Source organism: Calonectris borealis, chromosome 24 (assembly GCF_964195595.1).
Source record: "Calonectris borealis chromosome 24, bCalBor7.hap1.2, whole genome shotgun sequence".
Lineage (NCBI taxonomy): Eukaryota > Metazoa > Chordata > Aves > Procellariiformes > Procellariidae > Calonectris > Calonectris borealis.
Genome location: NC_134335.1, coordinates 2,372,416 through 2,391,943, shown reverse-complemented (window position 1 = coordinate 2,391,943; position 19,528 = coordinate 2,372,416). Strand labels below are relative to the sequence as shown.

Genomic DNA, 19,528 nt, shown 5'->3' with positions numbered 1-19,528 from the left:
TTTGACTCCCTCCCTACCCCCACGCCATATAGGGCTTGCTGTATTTGAAAATCTCTTTTACGCAGCAGGTTTTGTGTGAGTACGACTGCTGGAAATGGGTTTCAGATGTTCCTCCAACGCAGTCCTAGGCCTGCATCTTGTAAGCTGAAGCGTTTCTATAGGAACCGTATGACATCTCTCCCGCCACTCCCCCAGCAGCTCCCTCTTGAGCATGCCCAGTGCAAGCCTTGACTTTGGCTCAACTATCTGTGTGCAGTAACGGGCTGCACATATGGGACTATGAATGCGGTTCCTGATGAGCTCCAACTCTTTGTCTTTGGGAGAAGGAGAAAGAGGTCGTGCCCAGAGCTGGAGGATCTGCCCTGTGTCCTCTGAGACCCTTGCCCGTCGGTGGGCTCATGAAGAATGCTTGCTCGTTTGGCCAGGGGGAATTTACTCGATATTCTTCAGGAGGGCTTCACGGAGGTAAATGCATGTCCCAAGTCTCACAGAGATCTTTCTGGGGCAAGGCAGCATGCTTTTGTGCAGCATCTCTCAGGAATTGTTATGTCTCCCAGTGCTTTGAGTGCTTTGAGGAACAGAGAAGGAGAAAAATGAGCAAGATTTCAGGGCGGGAGAACTGCTTACTAACAGAATGGCATACTGGGCAGCTCAGCCAAGGGTCTGCAAATCAGCAATAGTTTTTTGAAGAGTTTGTGGCTGTTTTACAGCTGGTGTTTTTAGCTCGAATTTTTATTCTCTTCCCAGTGCTCTACCTTTGTACCAGTAAATAATATAAACTGCAGCAAGGTTATGGAGCACAGTTTATTTTATAGAATTGACTCCTCTCCTGAGTATATGAAGTCTCTATGTCTGAAGGCTATTGGAAAGCCTGTAAATCTGCTTTGTGGACACATGTTTCTTGGGAGAGGCTGACAAAGAGCAGGCTGGCTGGTTTCTTTCCCCCATCTTGTTCTGTAGGTTGAATCTTTAGGGGGCTGAAATTCATCTTGGTCAGAAAAATATAATTTTGAAAGTGTTCTTTGTTTGCTTATTCTGCTGTTAGGGAGACTAATAAATCATAAAATAAGGAGTGAGAAGTACCAAGAAATTCCAGAAATGGGAATCCTGTAACTGCATGGGGAGTGCAGATTGCTGTCGGCTTCCCTCTTTAAGGTGCACAAAAAATTAGTTCCGTTGGACTCTCCGTGGACTCAGTACAAAATGCCAGGGCAGCCACTGGCTGTACGTTGTGCAGACCATGCTGGAACATGATTTCCTGTCTGTAAGCTGAAAAGGAAAGAAAATTGTGGGGGCTTGTGTTGAAACCAAACAGTGGCTGCTATTTGCTTTCTCACCTGGTGGCAGGGATAGTCTCTTGGTGTGTTTTATTCTTTCTTAGAGCGCACAGCTTATTTTTGTTTGTGTTTAGTGGTTCCTCATCCTTGCAAAGCTCAGCCCCCACCTGACTGTTCTGCCCCCATACTCCATTCTTCACAAAAAATGAACATCCCTCCTGGGCTTAACAGCACCAGTCATCACAGGGAAAACAAACTGGGTATGAAACTTGAGCCTCACAGCTTCATGCCACAGGTCTCCTTTGATTGCTCTGCGTAACTGTGTAAATACTCCATCCCCTCCTCCACAGAGTATCTCAGTCTCATTTTTAGCAAGCAAAGGTATTGCTTTAGCTCAAGCTTACGCTTCCTGTGCTCGAGGGCAGCAGATCCTTCTCTGACATAAGCTAATAGTGACCTGTATATTAATAATATGAATAATAATGGGAGCAAAGAACAGTTTTACATTCAGTGCTAGCCCCACCCTGGTTTTACCCACAGACTGCTCAGCTGTGGAAAAAAAATCCCTTTCTCACCATAAAAACAGATTCACTCTCATGTCTTCCACTTGGGATCTCTCTGCCACATCACACACTTCACATTATAACAAAAGTAAAATTAAAATCAATTTTGTAAGTAAGTGCAGAACCTATGGTACAGAGAGGTTAAGTGACTTGCCAAGAACATGCATCACATCACAGACATAGTTGGAAATGAGCGAGAAACCCTGTAATGCCATGCCTTCTGTTTTGATCCACCAACTGTACTTCTTCACTTACCTCTTTGTACTTTAGGTGCTTATTTATAGAAGTCCCTGAATATGAAAGAGTGTCCCAAGGTGTCTGATCCCAACACAGCACTCTGATGGTGGAAGGCTGGAAGTAAGCAGCTACTGAACCTAATGTTTGAGTATAAAAACAGATTCAAGATAAAAAGTCAGACTTAAGTTCACACAATCAGTGAATTGAGGTATTGCAGGAATTGCCTTGCTGATTCAGTGTTTGTTCTTTTGATAGAACATCTTTTCTGGCCAGATGGCTCTTTTGGTGACTAGATACCTTGAACTACGAGGATGTACTTTCCAAATCTGTGCATTAACACACACAAGTAAGTAAGTTGCTAGCAAGCTCCTAGGTGTATGTGCAGAGTTTAGGTGCAACCCTACATGCTTGGGATCTAGAGGCCAGGTATAGTTCCAGTTTCTCGAGGGATATTGATTGTGTGTCTCTATCTTGCACCTTTGGTCAATAATCCATGCCTGGAAAGTTCCGCAACACAGCCAAGATGCTACAGGCAAGTTTCTTTTGTTCCTTTGCATTCTTTTCCCTTTCTGTCCATCCTGCTGGCTAAGAGCCACCCCATCAGCCTCATTATCTCATAAGCAGGGATGGAGGATGCAGCATAGTTGTCCCTTCTGCAGCTAATGCCTGTTCTGCTTCACAGATCATCTGTTAAATTGATGCTTTCTCCTTGATGAACATAATCACAGATTGCTAAAGGGGCCCTGTAAATTGCAAGTTCAGGCCAGTGTATTTCCCTTCCCTTTCAGAGTTCCTGGCCAAAATACGCTGTGGACAGTGTCACCTGCAGACATCTAAAGCAGGATGACTTTTGTTTAATGTTGAAATGCAGCGAACTCCCCTGTGGGCATCACGCAGCTCCTGTCCCTCTCTCGTTAATGGACTATCCTGCCTTGAAGGTGTTTCCCTGCTGTTTATTGAGACTTACCCTGCTCTGAGGCAGCTAAATAATTCAATCCCACAGCTAGATGGTGGCATGGAAATGTATGGCTGCTAAAAGCAGTAGTTTATAATGCAAGGAGACCATAGAGGGCACGGTCTCCTCTGTGGTGACTCTGTCCATGTGGCCTCAGCTTGTTGTCTCTCTTTGAGGAAATGCAGTTTATTTGAGATATGCGCTCACACTTCTGTCAGTTCTTTAAAACAGGTGGGGCACACAGAAATATGTCAGACGTGGGCCTGACAGCTCCAAGACATTAATGTGTCTGTATTTTAACAATAATATATCTTCTCTTTTTCAAGTTGGAAGATCATTTCCTTTGGCAATCTTAATTATGTAGTTGCTTGTGTGCAATGAATCATTTGAAATAGCTATTTTTCCCCTCTGAGATTACGTTGAACAACAGGCCTGGGATTGGCTCCTCTCCAGAGAGCGAAATGGCAGTGAATTTTTAAGAGCCCAAGCAGAGGTTGTTTTGAAATCAGGGTCTCCCAACAGCACCAAAGTGAAATGCAAGGTTACCACATAAGGCTCTGTCTACATGGGGAAATACCTGTACATTTTGCTGTGTGAGAAATGCTCATCCCCAGCAGTATCCTCGCAGGAAGTGGTGCAGTGCAGGTAGGGCTCTGTGTTCTCTCCCTAGTAGGCTGCTCATTGCCTGCCCCCTCACCAAGTGCTTCCAGTATTATTTTCCCCGAGTAGTGGGTTCTTAACTGACTGGCATCTGCAGCAGGTATTTCCTGGATTTCCCACACATACAGTCTCTCTCCCTCACTTTTCAAGGTTTGCTGCATCTGTTGGTGGACTTGAGGTGATTAGATGGTATCCTATCTGTGAGATCTGAATCCTCGCTGTGGGAAATGACCTGGGTTTGATTTTGGTTTGCTTTTCTGGTTGAAGTAATTTTCTGGCAGTATAGACTTGCTACTGTCTTGTTTTGACAGCCGTTCTGTGCCCTTTATGTAACATGCATGATCTGTGATAAAAATGTCTCTGCTACTGTGATCTTAGCAGAAGAAACTTGCATTCACCCTCTCCTCGCAATGAGTGCTATTTATAGCTAATAGGATTCACTATGAAGAGAGCTGTTTTGACTCCTGTCTCCCTCGTCCAGTTCAGCCCATTAAGACCAGCCCATAACTAAATGCAACCTGTAGCACTGAATCCTTCAGAGCCTGGGTTTCGCTATGTACATTAAGCTCTTTAGAGGTGCTGCTGTTTTTCACATAGTAGGGCCAAGTGTCATTTCACATCAGCTTTGTTTTGGTATGAGACAGCTAGTATTTTACATCCGCTCTACACTGTTAAAGCCATGGGATGGTCAGGCACACTTGTTTAAGGCTTGGCCAGAGCGAGAAGGGCTGGGATCTGAAGAACCACCTGAACCTTGCCAGGTGGCCTGTCTGGTCTGCAAGAGACTAGGCAGCTGCTGCATTGTAATTCTGCTAAGCCTCAAGTCCAGACATCAGAAAACACAGCTGGGGCTTCCCACACCTGGGTTTACACGGAGATGTACTTTAGCAGACAATTGCTTGCTTTAGCAGGCATTCTCATTTATTTTTCCCAAAGCCCTTGTGCCTGGCCAGCAATAGGACTATCAGCAAAGGAAGGATGTATTTGCTGTTATATAGGATTAGGGGTTGAGCCGTTAGAATTCAATCCCTGCCTGAGGTTTACTGTATGTCTAAGCCAGATATTACTCGGTTGCATAGCAGTGGCTGTCCTTTGGCAGGGTGTATGACAGTGCATTTGCACAGTAACAGTCAAAGATTTATTGTTATCAAAGCATTTTACAAGGAACATAAAAATTAGTACAGCTGCTTTGTAGCTAGAAACCGAGGCACACAGAGGTAAAGTGAGCTGCCAAATTCATGGCAAGTCATTGGCAGAGTGAGGAACAGAGTCTGTGTCCTAAATGTGCCTTGAGTGCCCTTCATCCTGGACCAGGCAACCTCACTGGGTGTCACTTCCCCTTTTCTTCAAATGAAAGGTTCTTGCCTGCAAAAAGCACTGTTCAGTCATACTCTGTGCTCAGTCTCTTCACAAAGCTTCTTTTCCCTGTCTGTACAGGGCTAGTGATTGCATTCTGCTAAATAAGGAACAATGCTCCTTTTCTTTTCTGAAGCATCAGAGAATGTCTCAGTGCAACTTGTTTTGACAGACCTTAGACCTTGTGTGTAGTGGAACCATTTGATAATTCAGGATGAATCATGTGCTCCAAAGTACTGGCAGTTTACAATAAAAGACCTCTTGTGGCTCAGCTTTTTGCCTGTATGCTTGCATAGAAACGCTGCCTGTGTGAGAAAAGGGCCTCAAAATACCAGATGGGGGAAAAAACATCTTGCAAAAGTGCCAGAAATTATCCCTAAAGGAGCAACCTGGCTTCAAACAGCAGTGACATTTTGGGGCATGGATGTCCGACTGTTGATTCAAAGGAATACATCCTAGCAAGATTCATTTTACATGACTTTCTATCTAGTGGATTTCTGGAGTAGTTGCTGCCTGCAATGATAGTGAATTTGTTTAAGGAACGGATACTATCTTCAGATTTGTGAACATAAAAAGGGTGCACAGAACTGCCACTGTAGGTATGCAAGGTATAGTGAGTAATCCCAGGATTTTTACAAACAGGAGATTGGAGTTAAAGGAGATATAGGTAGAAAACAGATTAATTGCAGGGAGAATGCTTGCGTGGTGTTATGAAAGTGACAGGCAAAATTACTGTTTGAAGAAAACACACTTAGATGCCACTCACAAAAATACCCCTATCTGGCAGATGGGTAGCACAAGTGAAATCACTGTCTATCAGCAAGGATATGTCTTGGCAAAAGATCAACAGAAGGAAAAGGTTTCTCATATTAAAAGGAAAAATGGAATCATCAGGCTTTTGTTCTGCACAAATTAAATAACTCTTTGGTTCTACAGAGATAAAAAGCATGCATTTCTTGCCATTTGCCCACCTAGGCCCAATTTCTTGGGAAGAGACTCAAGGTTAGTTATTATTAGGTTGCAACAAACTACTGAGCATAACTGTCTTTTAGATGTGAGTGGTGCTGCTGGCTTCATGAGTTGTTTAAAGAGATCTTACATTTGCATCTACTAAGTTCTTCCAAATGGATTTTAAAATGCAACACTAAATGAATGAAATACCAGTATATATAGGCACAGGTAAGAATTATTTCATCCTGGATTGAAAGTTGTACATCTCTGGAATGGAGCATGACACCTATTGGCTGTGCAACAAGAAAATCAAAATGGTAGGAAGAATTTAGGGAATTTGAATGGAATTGGGCCTTGCTGTTTAACATTTAAACTCTTCCTGTTAATGGGTAAAGGACTGTGAAAGATGTGGAAAACTTTGCAGTCAAAAATTACGTGTCCTGCTGGATAGCTAGGCACTCTGGAAACTCTTGCTACTGTTTGCATTCAGGCAACATGTGAAATACAGCTTCAGCTCTAAATTTCATCCTTCACAGACCTTCCAGCACTTGAGCTGGCATCTGAAAGTCTGCCAGTGAGCTGCTCTCTTAGTAGACCAGACACTTGTTCTCCTCCCAGTAACAAGTGGTAGTTTAGCCAGGATGTCACAGGCAGCTGTCATTTCAACCCAGCAGCACTGCCAGGATTTGAGCAAAAACTGCTGCTCTTCTACCTCTGGAGATGAAGACAGCGTTCTCCCCATCCTGACATTCTGAATGAAGGGCAGAATCAGTTCCTGTGCGAGATCTGTGTTTAGGAAGCTGTGTACAGAGAAGATGATTTAATTCTTTATATTTGTTCTGAACACCCAGGATGACAGGAATGTCTCTAAATTCTTTCTAAAGACCTGGCCAAAGCCTTCTAAAGTTGCAGGCACTTGCTTTCTAAAATCTTTGCACAAACCTGAACAGTCGATGAATGGTAGTCAGTGGTTTCAAAAATGTTGTCTGGACGAAAAGATCACAAAGCGGAAGACTGGGCTTTATATTCTTGAATCTGGCTAGACAAACTGTAGGTGGCTACTGCTTGAGGTGAATTCACTGAACCGAATAAACAGTTTATATTAAGATGAGGAAAATCCAACGAAGTGTGACTAGAACATAGCACGGGTTAAGGGCATCGCTGGGCTGCTCCTCCCAAAGGTTTGTGCTGCTTGAGTCTTCGAAATTGACCTTAGAAGTTACAGAAAACATGTGCTGGCTAGAATTTTGAGACTTCAGGATAAACCTTTTTGGGTCTCAGCAAATCAGTGAAAAATCCTTGTCCAGACATGTTAGAGTGTTGGAAATGTCCATGTTTTCGCTCAGATATGGGTGAAGGGTTAAGGAGCTCCTGGTCTTTTGCAGCTCACACACTATTTGTGTCTCCTGGTGTGCACCACATTGCATGTGTGCCTCCTTTTCCAAAGTGTGTCGCTGTACTGAGGCATCTTCTGTGCTTGAGACAGGCTGTTTATAGAAGATTTGGAAAATACACATCAGACCAAAAGTTATTTTGAATGAAATTACACCTCCTGCTTTAAAGTAAGAGTTTTATGAAAGAGGAGTCCTGTGGGTGCATGTGGTTGTTCTGGCATCACTCTGGTCATAATTGGGTGGTTTTCACTGTTGGATGCATCAGGAGCTATCTCAATACATTAAACAGCCTGAATCACATTTAAGCAGCAATTTTGAGAAAAAAAATCTTCTGCTGGCTTTGAGAATAGAAAGAAACATTTTCTTTGCTTGTGAATTTTTATTTTCTGCTTCTACAAAGGCCTTCTCAAACAAAACAAAAAAAAAATCAAACTGGAGGAACACTGCATGGAAAATTACAGTTCCCATCTAATTAAGGTGATGTCAGAAAGCTTAGAAATCATACAAAGCCTTAAACATTACATCCTGATGCAATTAAGCTAGCCTTTGAGCTTTGCTGTTGCAGACATTTGGTTCAGTGCTCTGAACAGACAGGGCACTAAATGCCTTTCCTGCTGGGACCAATAGCATGAGGGCTATTATTATTGACCTTGTTAGACCTGGTGCTTGGGCAGTGTCCATAGGGTATAAAGGAAAAGCAGAGTAAAGATTATGAGAAACATTATTCTTGCAGGCTGATTCCCTAAATTCAACAGTAAGGATGGATTCAAATTCATCAAATGAATGCAGAAAAGTTGTCTATTCCTAGAAGCAGACAGTGTCATGGGAGTCTACTGTAACGTGATAGCAAGGAGGTCAGGCCCTCTGAAGGGATCTGCCTGCTAAAGAATGATTTTGTCCAAGAACAAAGATTTGGCCAACTTCAAAATGTGCAATACCCTAATCTCAGAGGAGGTGAAAATTAACCTTATACAGTGTAATGTAGATGGCACTGATAATAAAGGACAGAGTAGCGTATCAAGACATTTTGTTCTACCTATATTTGTTGTCAGGCAGGCTGGACTGATTGATGGTTGAGAGGGGAGAAGCATGAGCCGTAAGCAGCAAGTGGTGAATTGCACTGATTAATAGCAAGGGCACCTACAACTGGCAGGAGATTTGCAATAGAGCTGCTGCTTTTCTTCCACCTGTGGAAAATACTAGATAGTGACACTTAATTGTAATTATCAGTAAGGGATTACAGCTGCTGAGAAAAATGTGCTGACCCTGGAAGGGCGTTTTCCTCCTGTGTATCATTGGCTGTCAACTCAAAGCACAAAGATATATGCTCCTGACTTCTCTAGCTGTTTTCCTATAACCGGTAGGTTTGAGGCACTTCCTCAGGGTATGCGCTGAATAAGTAACCCAAAGTAAAATCCTGCTCTGAGATGGTTTGTGCTTAGTGAAGTGCTAACCTGTAATTTGCCAGTAGAAGTGCCTGCAAGTTGGGAAATTCCTTACAAATGCAGTTGGCCCCTAGTACCTTGCTTTAAAAATCTTCTGCTACCCTGCAAAGTCTTTTAAGGCTTCCAGGCTGACTTTGATATAAGCCCTCTGCAATGATCTGCCTAGGAGCTGAAGCAATCTGGGCTCCAACTTCCTTCAGGTAAAGGACCTACCCTTCCCATTGCAAGGTACAGGTAAACCTGGCCTTTTTTTGGAACACAAAGCTGTGTTAACATAAATAGGATTAAGCTTAACTCCAGCATAATCCTCATAACATGTGCACTGCATAGTAAATCTTAGACTACGCTGATATGTTTTTCCTCTGAAAATCCTGGTTTTGAAAGAAATATTGGTGCAGGAGTAAAGCAGTGTGAGCCCTATGAAGTCGAGGATTTGGCTGAACAGAACCTCAAACCAAAATGCAGGGAGAAGCAGAAAACTCCTGAGTGGGCAGTGGTTGAAGGAAGAATTATTCAGCTAATTATTCAATTAGTATGAAGGAAGAGGATGAGCTCGATAGAACAATAGCTGTTCCCTCTCTGATTGCTCTTGGCTATAGGTGTCAGCCGTACCAGGTTATAAACCAACAAGGGGAAGCTCTAGGGATTTGTTCAATCTTGTGGAGTTTGAAGCTTCTGTGGGAAGCTGTAGTAGCATAGCTACAGCATCACGGGAATTGGTGTAATAGGTCCCACAGGATCTTTCCGCTCAACTGGAAAGGCAAAAGTTAAACAAGAGAAGTGCTAAGAATTTGAGCAGCTGTCAGGGCAGGGGACCTAAGCAGGTTTGGGAGACTACTGGGTCCAGCCTCCTATGCACAAAGGCTCACTCTGCGTCCTTTACTCAAACTCAGGATTGTGTTCTCCGGTTTGCTCTGCCTCTTTGTGCTAGTTATTTAGAAGGCACAAAATGTAATGTCCTACTCTGTTGTCAGGGAGCAGTGTAAAAGCACAGGGGGGACAGCCTTGGAAAAGGAAAGAAGGAGTACTTTTGAGATGTGTCATCCACCTCGTTGTTTATTCCCAACCTCCTTTCTCTCCTCCTTGGAGTCTCGTTGACAAAGTGGAGCTCCAATCTATGTGAGACTGGATGGGACACATGTATTGTTGGAGCTGGGATGCCTGCAGCCACAAATGGTGATGGAGCATGTGTTCTTGGTGTGAGTATTTCTGTGGACAAGTGACAAGCACAGGCTAGGGAGTATTTTTGTGGGGTAGAATAGGCTGTGTAGAGCTGCTGTTCTCATGGCAGAATACATCCTAGCAAATCTTTGTTTCTTTGTGCTGGAAGATGATACCTGGAGTACTTTCCAGAATAAATGCCATGAATGATGTCCACCCAAGTAGCAAATCATATTGCTGTGGTAGTACTTCGGGCTGTTCTGTTGTGAACTGAGATAGCTGTCTTGGGTTTTGAAACAAATGGAATTCTGAGGGAGTGAAACAAATGTTTTACTTTTTTTATGGGTCTGATTCATTAAACTGAATCTGTGGCTGTGGATCAAGGCTTTGTGCTTGTGTTGGAGGTATAGGGCTTTAAGGCATGGCCCACAATGTCCTTGTTATTGCCCAGTTCATGCCAGCTGATGGGGAAGCCACAGAGAGTGGTGAAACAAAGCATTTTTGACTCACTAGCTTAAAAATTGCTATTGGGATTTCTGCTGAGCAGCTTGGGGGCTTTGTCCCTTCATGCATTTAACACCACTTTGCCATTTTTAGGTCACTAAACTTTTATATCTGTTATTTTCTTGGTAAGTTCAGTCACGCACTCACCTCAGCTGCCAGAAGTGACAGCTTACTCCATGGGGTTTTAGCTTTGCAGCAATCCAAGTCTCTTGCTGAAGTCATTAGATCCCCTAGTTTTTGGATACAAAATCAGGAAATGCTGACCAGTCTAACTGTCTGAACTTCTGCAGGAAAATCTTATGCTTTAGTGGGGACAAAAAAGCAAAAACGACCAACCAAACAACAAAGTAAGTCTGCTAATGAAGTCTGCAGTATTACAGCAGCTACTGGTATGAAATTACTTTGTAATGGTAACATCCATATTCCATTGCCTGAAAGTCATCCTTTTAATAATCAGTCGTCCTTTTAATAGTAATTGTTTAAAATGTAAATGCACTGGGATTTAGGAGTTACTGTTTTTTCCCTAATAATAACAATGTCAACCTTCTCATGCTTTTAAGAGAGAGAGACTAAAAGTTTGCCAACTTCTTATGAATGCATGAAGAATGTTCAGAGAAAAGAAATAGAAAACAAACTGCTTAGTGAAAAAGTCTATTTTTCCTTTGAGTGAAAAAGTCTATTTTTCCTTTGAGTGAAAAAGTCTATTTTTCCTTTCAGTGAAAAGAAAACAGAGTGCTGAGTAGAAGAACCATATAGACTCCTATTAAAAATTGCAAATTTTCTGAAGGCTGGAAGGGGCTGTGCCCTTGTGGAATTAGTACAATATAACAGTTTAGAACTTTGTAAAATGATTTGAAAAATGACAACAAAATAGTAAACACAACTGTGATAAGATTATTTCCCTAAATTGCATAGACTTCAGATGCAATTTTCATGCTGCAACCCTGTTTGGTACATCTTTACTTATGAATCTAGATATTTCTATAATGATGCTGTATTACTATAAACCTACCTCTTTTCTCTGGTACTTGTTTGAATAAATTAAAGCTTTATTGAATCTGTGTAATAGAAGGCTTGTGGTCTCCCTGGCTCTGGCATTAGACTGTTGTGAGACTGAACCTCAGTGTCCACATGATCGGTTAAAATACAATTGCAAGAGGTGCGGGTGCTTTTTGCAGCTGGGAAGAGTTACCACTGCCGTCCTGAAAAACAGCACAGGATCGTCGTGTGCAAGGGAGAGAGAAAGTCAAGGCTTGTTGATTCTCCACAGTGCCCAGTCGCATTAAGTAGAAAATAAAGAGCTCTGAAATTGGGCAGGCAAAACTGACATGCATCATTGCCATTACAGCCAAAGAAGAGCATGCAGATCCAATCCACGTGACAGGCCAAGTCTGCTCCAGCAAGCATGCGTCAGATCTGCCACTTCTGCTTCCTTTTTTCAAAAGCCATCGGGCATTCCCCCAAGCTCATCTCCTCTGTTCTGCTCTCCAGCTCTCTGCTGAGTGAGCGGAACTGATTGAATACAGGTCCAGTCACCTTTCTGAACCAGCAGACCGAACCATGGTGTGACTAAAGTTGGATTTCCTATGTCAGGATAATTAAGAGTGAAGCTGTGATCAGATTGTGACTTTGATGAGCTGTAAAAGCATAAACTGTGACTGACATTGCTGAGATAATAAAACCTGCTGCACTGGCAGAATAATGGGAAGCTTAGTGAAAAGGGAGGTAATCCCATAAATGGATCAGTTTGTTTACCCTCCATGTACCACATCAGCCTTGCCCAAAGGGATTTCAGTGTTACCAGCGCTTCTACTAGCCATGAAGTGCTACTGAGAGGGGGATGGAAAGGGAAAGATCATCTGAATCTGCTCTTTGCCTTTCAGTTGCTTACGCCAGATGGGTCCTCACACTGACCAGAAGCCTGAGTTTTAGTTTCCCTGGTCTTCCCCTTTTGGCAACATGCACAGCTATATGAAGCAGCATCCAGTATGATCTGCTGGAAAGGCAGTGCTTCTTGCTCTCAGGTCTTGCAGGTGTTGAGTGCTATGGCAAGCCAGCTTCCACATGTACAGAAATAGAAATTGGGCCATTAAAAATGCTGATGCAGCTCCAAGGAAGTGGAGGAAGGGGACTGTACAACAGGGTGTCTCTTCCCTGTTGCATGAACTGTTAGAAATGAGCCACACTGGGAGTGTTAGGGAGGGAGGCTGTTGTCTCTTCCAGGAAATCTGTCCTGGTTGTTTCTTTTGGTAGGTGGCATAGCTTAATGGGAAATAACACAGGGTTTCTTGCTTCTGCATTGTGGGTTTTCTACTTTCTTGGTATGTGGAAGAAAATAGTGTGGATGGGACACTAAATGCTGTGAGTGAACTAATTCTGGCACCAAAAATGAGGGGATGACAGCATTGGTTTGGCACCAACCTAGATTAAATGTAATGTAAAGCTCTCTTCTCAGCTGTGCTTAGATCATGAGTCCTGTCCTGCTGCCTTCTTCCTGTTGTGGTGTGGAGTGAGCTGCACCACAGTGTGCAGTGATGTCAGTTAGTGCTCAGCAGGCTTTGGGACAAGATCATTGGTGTTTATTTTCAAGGGCAAAAGACAATGAGACCTGTGAAGATGAAAGAGAAACATGAGAGCTATGCAACTTCCCCCTGAAATGGCAATGACGTGCAAATGTTTTGTTTTCTATTTTCAGCAACAACTACAGGCATATGTGGCCTGGGTGAATTCCCAGCTGAAGAAGAAGCCAACAATAAAGCCAGTACAAGACCTGAGACAAGATCTCAGAGATGGAGTCATTCTTGCTTTGCTTATTGAGATTGTAGGTCAGTAATGCCATATGACACTATTTTTCATCTTGCAGTTTTAGATCTTGTGTAGAAGAGGCTGGCCTTGGCTCTGACATCTGTCAGACATACTGGCAGATGTTAATGACTGTGTCAGAGCTTGCGGGGGGGGGGGAGGTGAAGGAGTGACTTTAAAAGAAAACAATCATAAAGCAAATCATAAATGCAATTCTACTAAAGTCCTTATGTTTTAGCAGACAGTTACAATAGATGTGCTAAAACCTGTCAGGGACCATATTAACTTCCACGAGGCTGGAATGGAATTACAAAAGGATTCACCTTCTAGAGGAATGGTATTAGTGTGTGGCATTTTTGGAAGAGTGACCTGCTTGCCAAGAATTCTCTACCTCCTCCCACCAAGCAGTGCAGGGGGACAGGGAATGGGGGTTGCGGTCAGTTCATTATGTGTTGTCTCTGCTGTTCCTTCCTCCTCACACTCTTCCCCTGCTCCACTGTGGGGTCCCATGCTCGGGACACAGTCCTCCACAAAGTTCTCCAACGTGGATCCTTCCTATGGGCTGCAGTTCTTCATGAACTGCTCCAGCATGGGCCCTTTCCATGGGGTGCATTCCTTCAGGAACAGACTGCTCCAGTGTAGGTCCCCCGTGGGGTCACAGGTCCTGCCAGAAGCCTGCTCCAGCACAGGGTCTCCATGGGGCCACAGCCTCCTGCTCTGGTGTGGGGTCCTCCACAGGCTGCAGGGTGGATATCTGTTCCACCGTGGACCTCTGTGGGCTGCAGGGGGACAGCCTGCTTTACCACAGTCTTTACACCGGGCTGCAGGGGAATCTCTGCTCTGGCGCCTGGAGCACCTTCTTCCTCTCCTTCACTGACCTTGGTGTCTGCATAGTTGTTTCTCACAGTCTCACTCCTCTCTCCTGGCTGCTGTTGTGCAGCAGTTTTTACCTTTCTTAAATATGTTATCCCAGAGGCGCTACCAATGTTGCTCATGGGCTCAGCCTTGGCCAGCAGTGGGTCTGTCTTGGAGCCAGCTGGAACTGGCTCTGTTGGACATGGGGGAAGCTTCTGGCATCTTCTCACAGAAGCCACCCCTGTAGCCCCCCCTCCCCCACTACCAAAACCTTGCCACATAAACCCAATACAGTCTCCAACCTAGTTATTGTTCAATATGTTTATCAACGATCTGGACGAGGGGATCGAGTGCTCCCTCACTAAGCTTGCAGACGACACCAAGCTGGGCGGGAGTGTTGATCTGCTGGAGGGTAGGAAGGCTCTGCAGAGGGACCTGGTTAGGCTGGATCAATGGGCTGTGCCAGGTCCTGCACTTTGGCCACAACAACCCCATGCAACGCTACAGGCTTGGGGAAGAGTGGCTGGAAAGCTGCCCAGAGGAAAAGGACCTGGGGGTGCTGGCTGACAGCCGGCTGAACATGAGCCGGCAGTGTGCCCAGGTGGTCAAGAAGGCCAAGAGCATCCTGGCCTGATTCAGAACTAGTGTGGCCAGCAGGAGCAGGGAGGCGATCGTGCCCCTGTACTCGGCACTGGTGAGGCCGCACCTCGAATCCTGTGTTCAGTTTTGGGCCCCTCACTACAAGAAGGACATGGAGGTGCTGGAGCGTGTCCAGAGAAGGGCAACGAAGCTGGTGATAGGTCTGGAGCACAAGTCTTATGAGGAGCAGCTGAGGGAACTGGGACTGTTTAGCCTGGAGAAGAGGACCTTATCGCTCTCTACAGGTACCTGGAAGGAGGTTGTAGCGAAGTGGGTGTCGGTCTCTTCTCCCAAGTAACTAGCGATAGGACAAGAGGAAATGGCCTCAAGTTACGCCAAGGGAGGTTTAGATTGGACGTTAGGAAAAATTTCTTTACTGAAAGAGTGGTCAGGCCTTGGAACAGGCTGCCCAGGGAAGTGGTTGAGTCCCCATCCCTGGAAGTATTTAAAAGACGTGTAGATGAGGCGCTTGGGGACATGGTGTAGTGGGCATGGTGGTGTTGGGTTGACGGTTGGACTTGATGATCTTAGAGGTCTTTTCCAACCTTAATGATTCTATGATTCTATTCCTGGTACTGGATACCTTATAAGCAGGACAAGAAACCATGCATGCCTCTTGCAGTACCCAGACAAGAGATAAGATCAGGCCCTACACCTATAGCAATTCCTGTGACAGCACCAAGCGGTTCAGTTCTCTAATAAATTTTTTTCACTCCTTTAGCTGGTGAGAAGTTAAACGGCATTCAGGTCAACCCCACCAGCCAGCAGGAGATGAGGGAAAATGTGGAGAAAGTCTTACAGTTCGTGGCATCAAAAAAGATCCGCATGCATCAGACATCAGCAAAAGGTATGTGCCCCTGGCGGTCGCCATGGGTGATTCTATTTGTTGAAGGTTTATTTCTTTCTTTGTTTCATATCAAACAGACAATGTATTGGTTTGTGGGGGAGGTTTTTTCCCCTTTTGTGGTTTAGTAACAGGTTTTGGGTTGAATGATACTGTGTTCTTGACTGCTTTTGGTAGCAGCACAGTGCACAGAACCGAAAGTGCCTTTTCTCCTGCTACTGATCTGTCAGAAGATCACGTAATGATGTAATGAGGAATACAGACTCAGAATCTTTCACTAAAAGGACATATAAACCTGCTACTGTGAAATGAGACATGGGAAAAATATTTCTGGTCCACTGGAAGCCTGTGATACTGTTTTGCATGGCCTGTAAATAGGGAGGAAACCCAATATGCAAAATCACATGTCTATGGCATGGTTTAGTCAGATATCACAAGGATTGCTGGTGTGTGTGTAGATCTATGGGATAGAAGACAGGCCCTGATCCATACTGTTTGCTGACTGTACTTGGAGGGGATACAGTTCTGATTGTCTGTGGCCCTTCAGATGAGAAAGAGGGGAAAAATGCTGAGATGGACTACATGGAGTGCATGACCCTTGTTAGCAGAAGAGTACAAGCTGTTGTTTTATAGGCCTTGGTGAGAGGCTTAGAATTTAAATATAGAGTAATGCATACTGTTCCCACAGTACTGCTACTGGCAGATTGGAGGCTGTACTGTTTCTTTCGGTATTGTTGCAAGTTGTCTTATGAGCTTATGACTATAGAAATGATAGCGATATTGGTAAAAATCTTACATAAGCAAAGGTATCAACCTGGATATGCAATGAAATGATGTCATGTGGTCATAGGATAGGATACAGGCACAAGACTCTGGGACACACGCTCCAGAGCTCCTGTCATAGTTCTGACGTTGACTCATTCTAGGACTTCAAATAATTCACACAAACTTTTGGCTTCATGTTCTCCATCAATGACATGGAGGTGACAGTCACTGTGACTTATTTTGGCTATTTCTAATTTTGCAGATACTAAAGCAAGTAATAACCAGCCTTCATCCCTCCAGCACTTATGATTTTTTTTTTTTAGGCTGCCTCTTATATTTGGAAACCCTATTCCTATTATTTTAATGGACTTTGAGTATCTCAGTAGACTAAATTGTTTTGAGAAATCCTAGTCTGAAAGAATGACTGATCTTTGCAGTGAACTTGAGATCAACATGTTTGAGCTGATTTGTATGCTGGGGGAAATGCCTAGTGTGATATTATTAAAACTGACTAGTTAACATTTGCAAGGTGCTACAGTTTATGGTACAGGATGCTATTGCTGAAGAAATACATTGCTGTTCTCCGGTCTTTAATATTAAAAAAAAAAAGCAAATTCCATGTGCTAATTGAAGTGACTGCTAGTACAGTGGTAGTCTTCAGTAACTGCTCTACTTTTCCAGTGAGCATTCAGTAATTATCATGTGCTGTCATGTAACCTACTGGATTGTTAGCTGGAAAAGGCCATAGAGGGAAGGCTCAGGTCTGTTCAAAGCATTTAAACTTGTGATCTGTAGGTGGCAGTCAGTTTGCTGCTCTGTACAAAACAAGCAGGGCTAAGCATCAGCACTGTAATGCAGTCCTTCTTGCATAGTCCTCATTTACTGTCATGGTCCCATTGGGTCTAATTATGTCATGCTTGTTGGTCAGATACAGCTCTGGTGGGACTTCACATTAATGGCATTGTCCTTGGCTTTATTTGCATTTTGCAGATATTGTTGATGGGAACTTGAAATCTATCATGAGGTTGATCTTGGCCTTAGCTGCTCATTTCAAACCAGGCTCCGGGAGAGCGATGAATCATAGCCCTGCTGGTGTGGTGGGGAAGAGCTTGTCAGCATCGTCCGCCGGTCACAGGCCTCGCTCCGCTGCTGCAGTGGCCCAAGGGGCGATGACTGCTCTAGCAGATGTTCGTCAAGATGTCTTGCAATCCGGCCGGGATGTTTTCCGGCACAGGCAGAGGTAATGAGTTTTCCCTGGTTAAGTGAGCTCAGGTCATGTTAGCAGATGGACACAATTTCTTTTAAAATAGATGCCTCTTTATCCTGATAATTCCTGGTGTAAGGTAGCTAACAAATAGAGACAAACCACTGCTGTCTCTCTGAAACCTAAATAAGTAAAAGGGGAGTACTGACTTAGCCTGGCTGCCTCATGATGAAGACTGTAGGTATTCCAGGTTCTTTTCAGATTTTACATCAAAATAGCTGCTGAATCTCTGTTATCTCACTGGAAAAGAACAGTTCTTTATGGCCAAGCCAGAGGGAACTTTGCTGCCTCATTTTCCCCATTTCTTGCTAGGCACAGCACCCTTTCTTCATGCTGTCTACTTGGAGACATTCTAATTTCAAGTAAAACAAAAGTAAGGTCTTAACTAGAGGTACTGGTTGTAGATCTGGGAGCAGTTACTTCCAGAATTGAGGCATTGAGCCTGTTGTACAAGTCCATTCTGTCTTCTGCGTTGCTGTTCACCCCAATGTTACACTTGCTGCTATATAGGCAGATGCAGTGTTGTGTGCTGTTAATCAACTCATGCAACCTACCATGTAAGTGTAGGAGTTCTGGTGATAATGAAGGAAGATGATCCACGTACAGAAGGAATGTGTAATTCTGAAAAGCACATTTAAGACTTGCAAAAGGTGCTATGTGGATTATAATAATAATAGTAATGACATTTAAATGGAAGCCAGATGGTGGTCTATTGAGGGTTTAACTTACACAGCTGAAGGTCATTTGCCCATATTATATTGGCTCAAGGGAGTACCCATGAAGCAGTTTGGAAATGAGGTTGAAATGGTGTATTTTGTTGAAAAAATGAATGTTAAAGGTTTCTCTTGCAAAGGCCTTGGGCCAGAAGTTCTTCAGAAAAGCCAGTCATTCTGCTATTTGCGAATTCTGTTCTTTTCCTTGCCTTCCCAGAGCATTTGTAGTTGTCTAGTCACAGAATTAGGGATGACTTTAAAAGGGGAGGGCCTGTTTGCCTGTGTTTCCCTCACACCAAGAAGATGGGATGGAGCTCCCTGATAGGAGAATTTTCTTAATTGGCAGTTTTCTAGCTGTCCCCTCCTTCTTACCTTCCTTTCATTAGCTTTCCTACACTCTTTCCTGGAGACAAGAAGAATTTCGGCTCCTATCAGGTGGGGCTTCCCTCATTCTATGATTATTATCTCCAGAAATAGCAGCATGGATGAGGAGATTGAAAACCCCTACTGGAGTGTCCGAGCACTGGTGCAGCAGTATGAAGGGCAGCAGAACATGCCATTGGAATCCCACTCTTCCAGGTAAGGAACTTTATTTTCAAGATGTGTCCCCTCGTGGTCCTTTGTCTGACATTCCCTAAAGGGCCCTTTCTTATGACTGTGATCTGGTTAGCTCCAATAGAAAAGAGGATTCCCAGCATGTAGTCTCCTGCCTGATCTGGAGAATGAAGCCTCAGGAACCAACATGAAGCAATGGTTTATTTCTCTGCCATTTCTCCCACAGATAAAATTGATCTCATTCCTGATGTGATCGCATAGATAAGAGCTAGGAACTTCTGAGTTACAATTGTCTAAAGCTCTGGAGTGTCCCTCAGTGAAACCAGGGGAATAGGATTAGGAAGGTCACAGCTAAAGATTTTACTGGGAACCTGAATGTACAGGTGGAGCCTTTTGAGGGAGTGCTGACATGAGGGATGCTGAAATGGAGTTTGTGTCCTGCTTCACAGAAAGGAAGGGGCGGAATAGCTAGGATGCAAGGGATGAATATTTCAGAGCTGATGGAAAAGATGTGGAGGAAAGGAACTTAAACCAACAAACCTCATGCCCTGCAGAGAGATGGAGATGAGGGTGCATGAGGATTTGAAC

The 19,528-nt window shown here is 43.9% G+C and overlaps 1 protein-coding gene across 1 annotated transcript in view; it reads left to right on the top strand.

Annotated features, from left to right (window-relative positions):
* The first annotated feature begins 217 nt into the window (after window positions 1-217).
* DIXDC1 (DIX domain containing 1) overlaps window positions 218-19,528 on the top strand; it is a 40,641-nt gene continuing 21,330 nt past the window's right edge. The window contains exons 1-5 of the mRNA XM_075172879.1: window positions 218-465; window positions 13,199-13,328; window positions 15,521-15,646; window positions 17,399-17,648; window positions 18,857-18,964. Coding sequence (XP_075028980.1) covers window positions 406-465; window positions 13,199-13,328; window positions 15,521-15,646; window positions 17,399-17,648; window positions 18,857-18,964 — 674 coding nt within the window. The 5' untranslated portion in view covers window positions 218-405. The remainder of the gene's footprint in view (window positions 466-13,198; window positions 13,329-15,520; window positions 15,647-17,398; window positions 17,649-18,856; window positions 18,965-19,528) is intronic.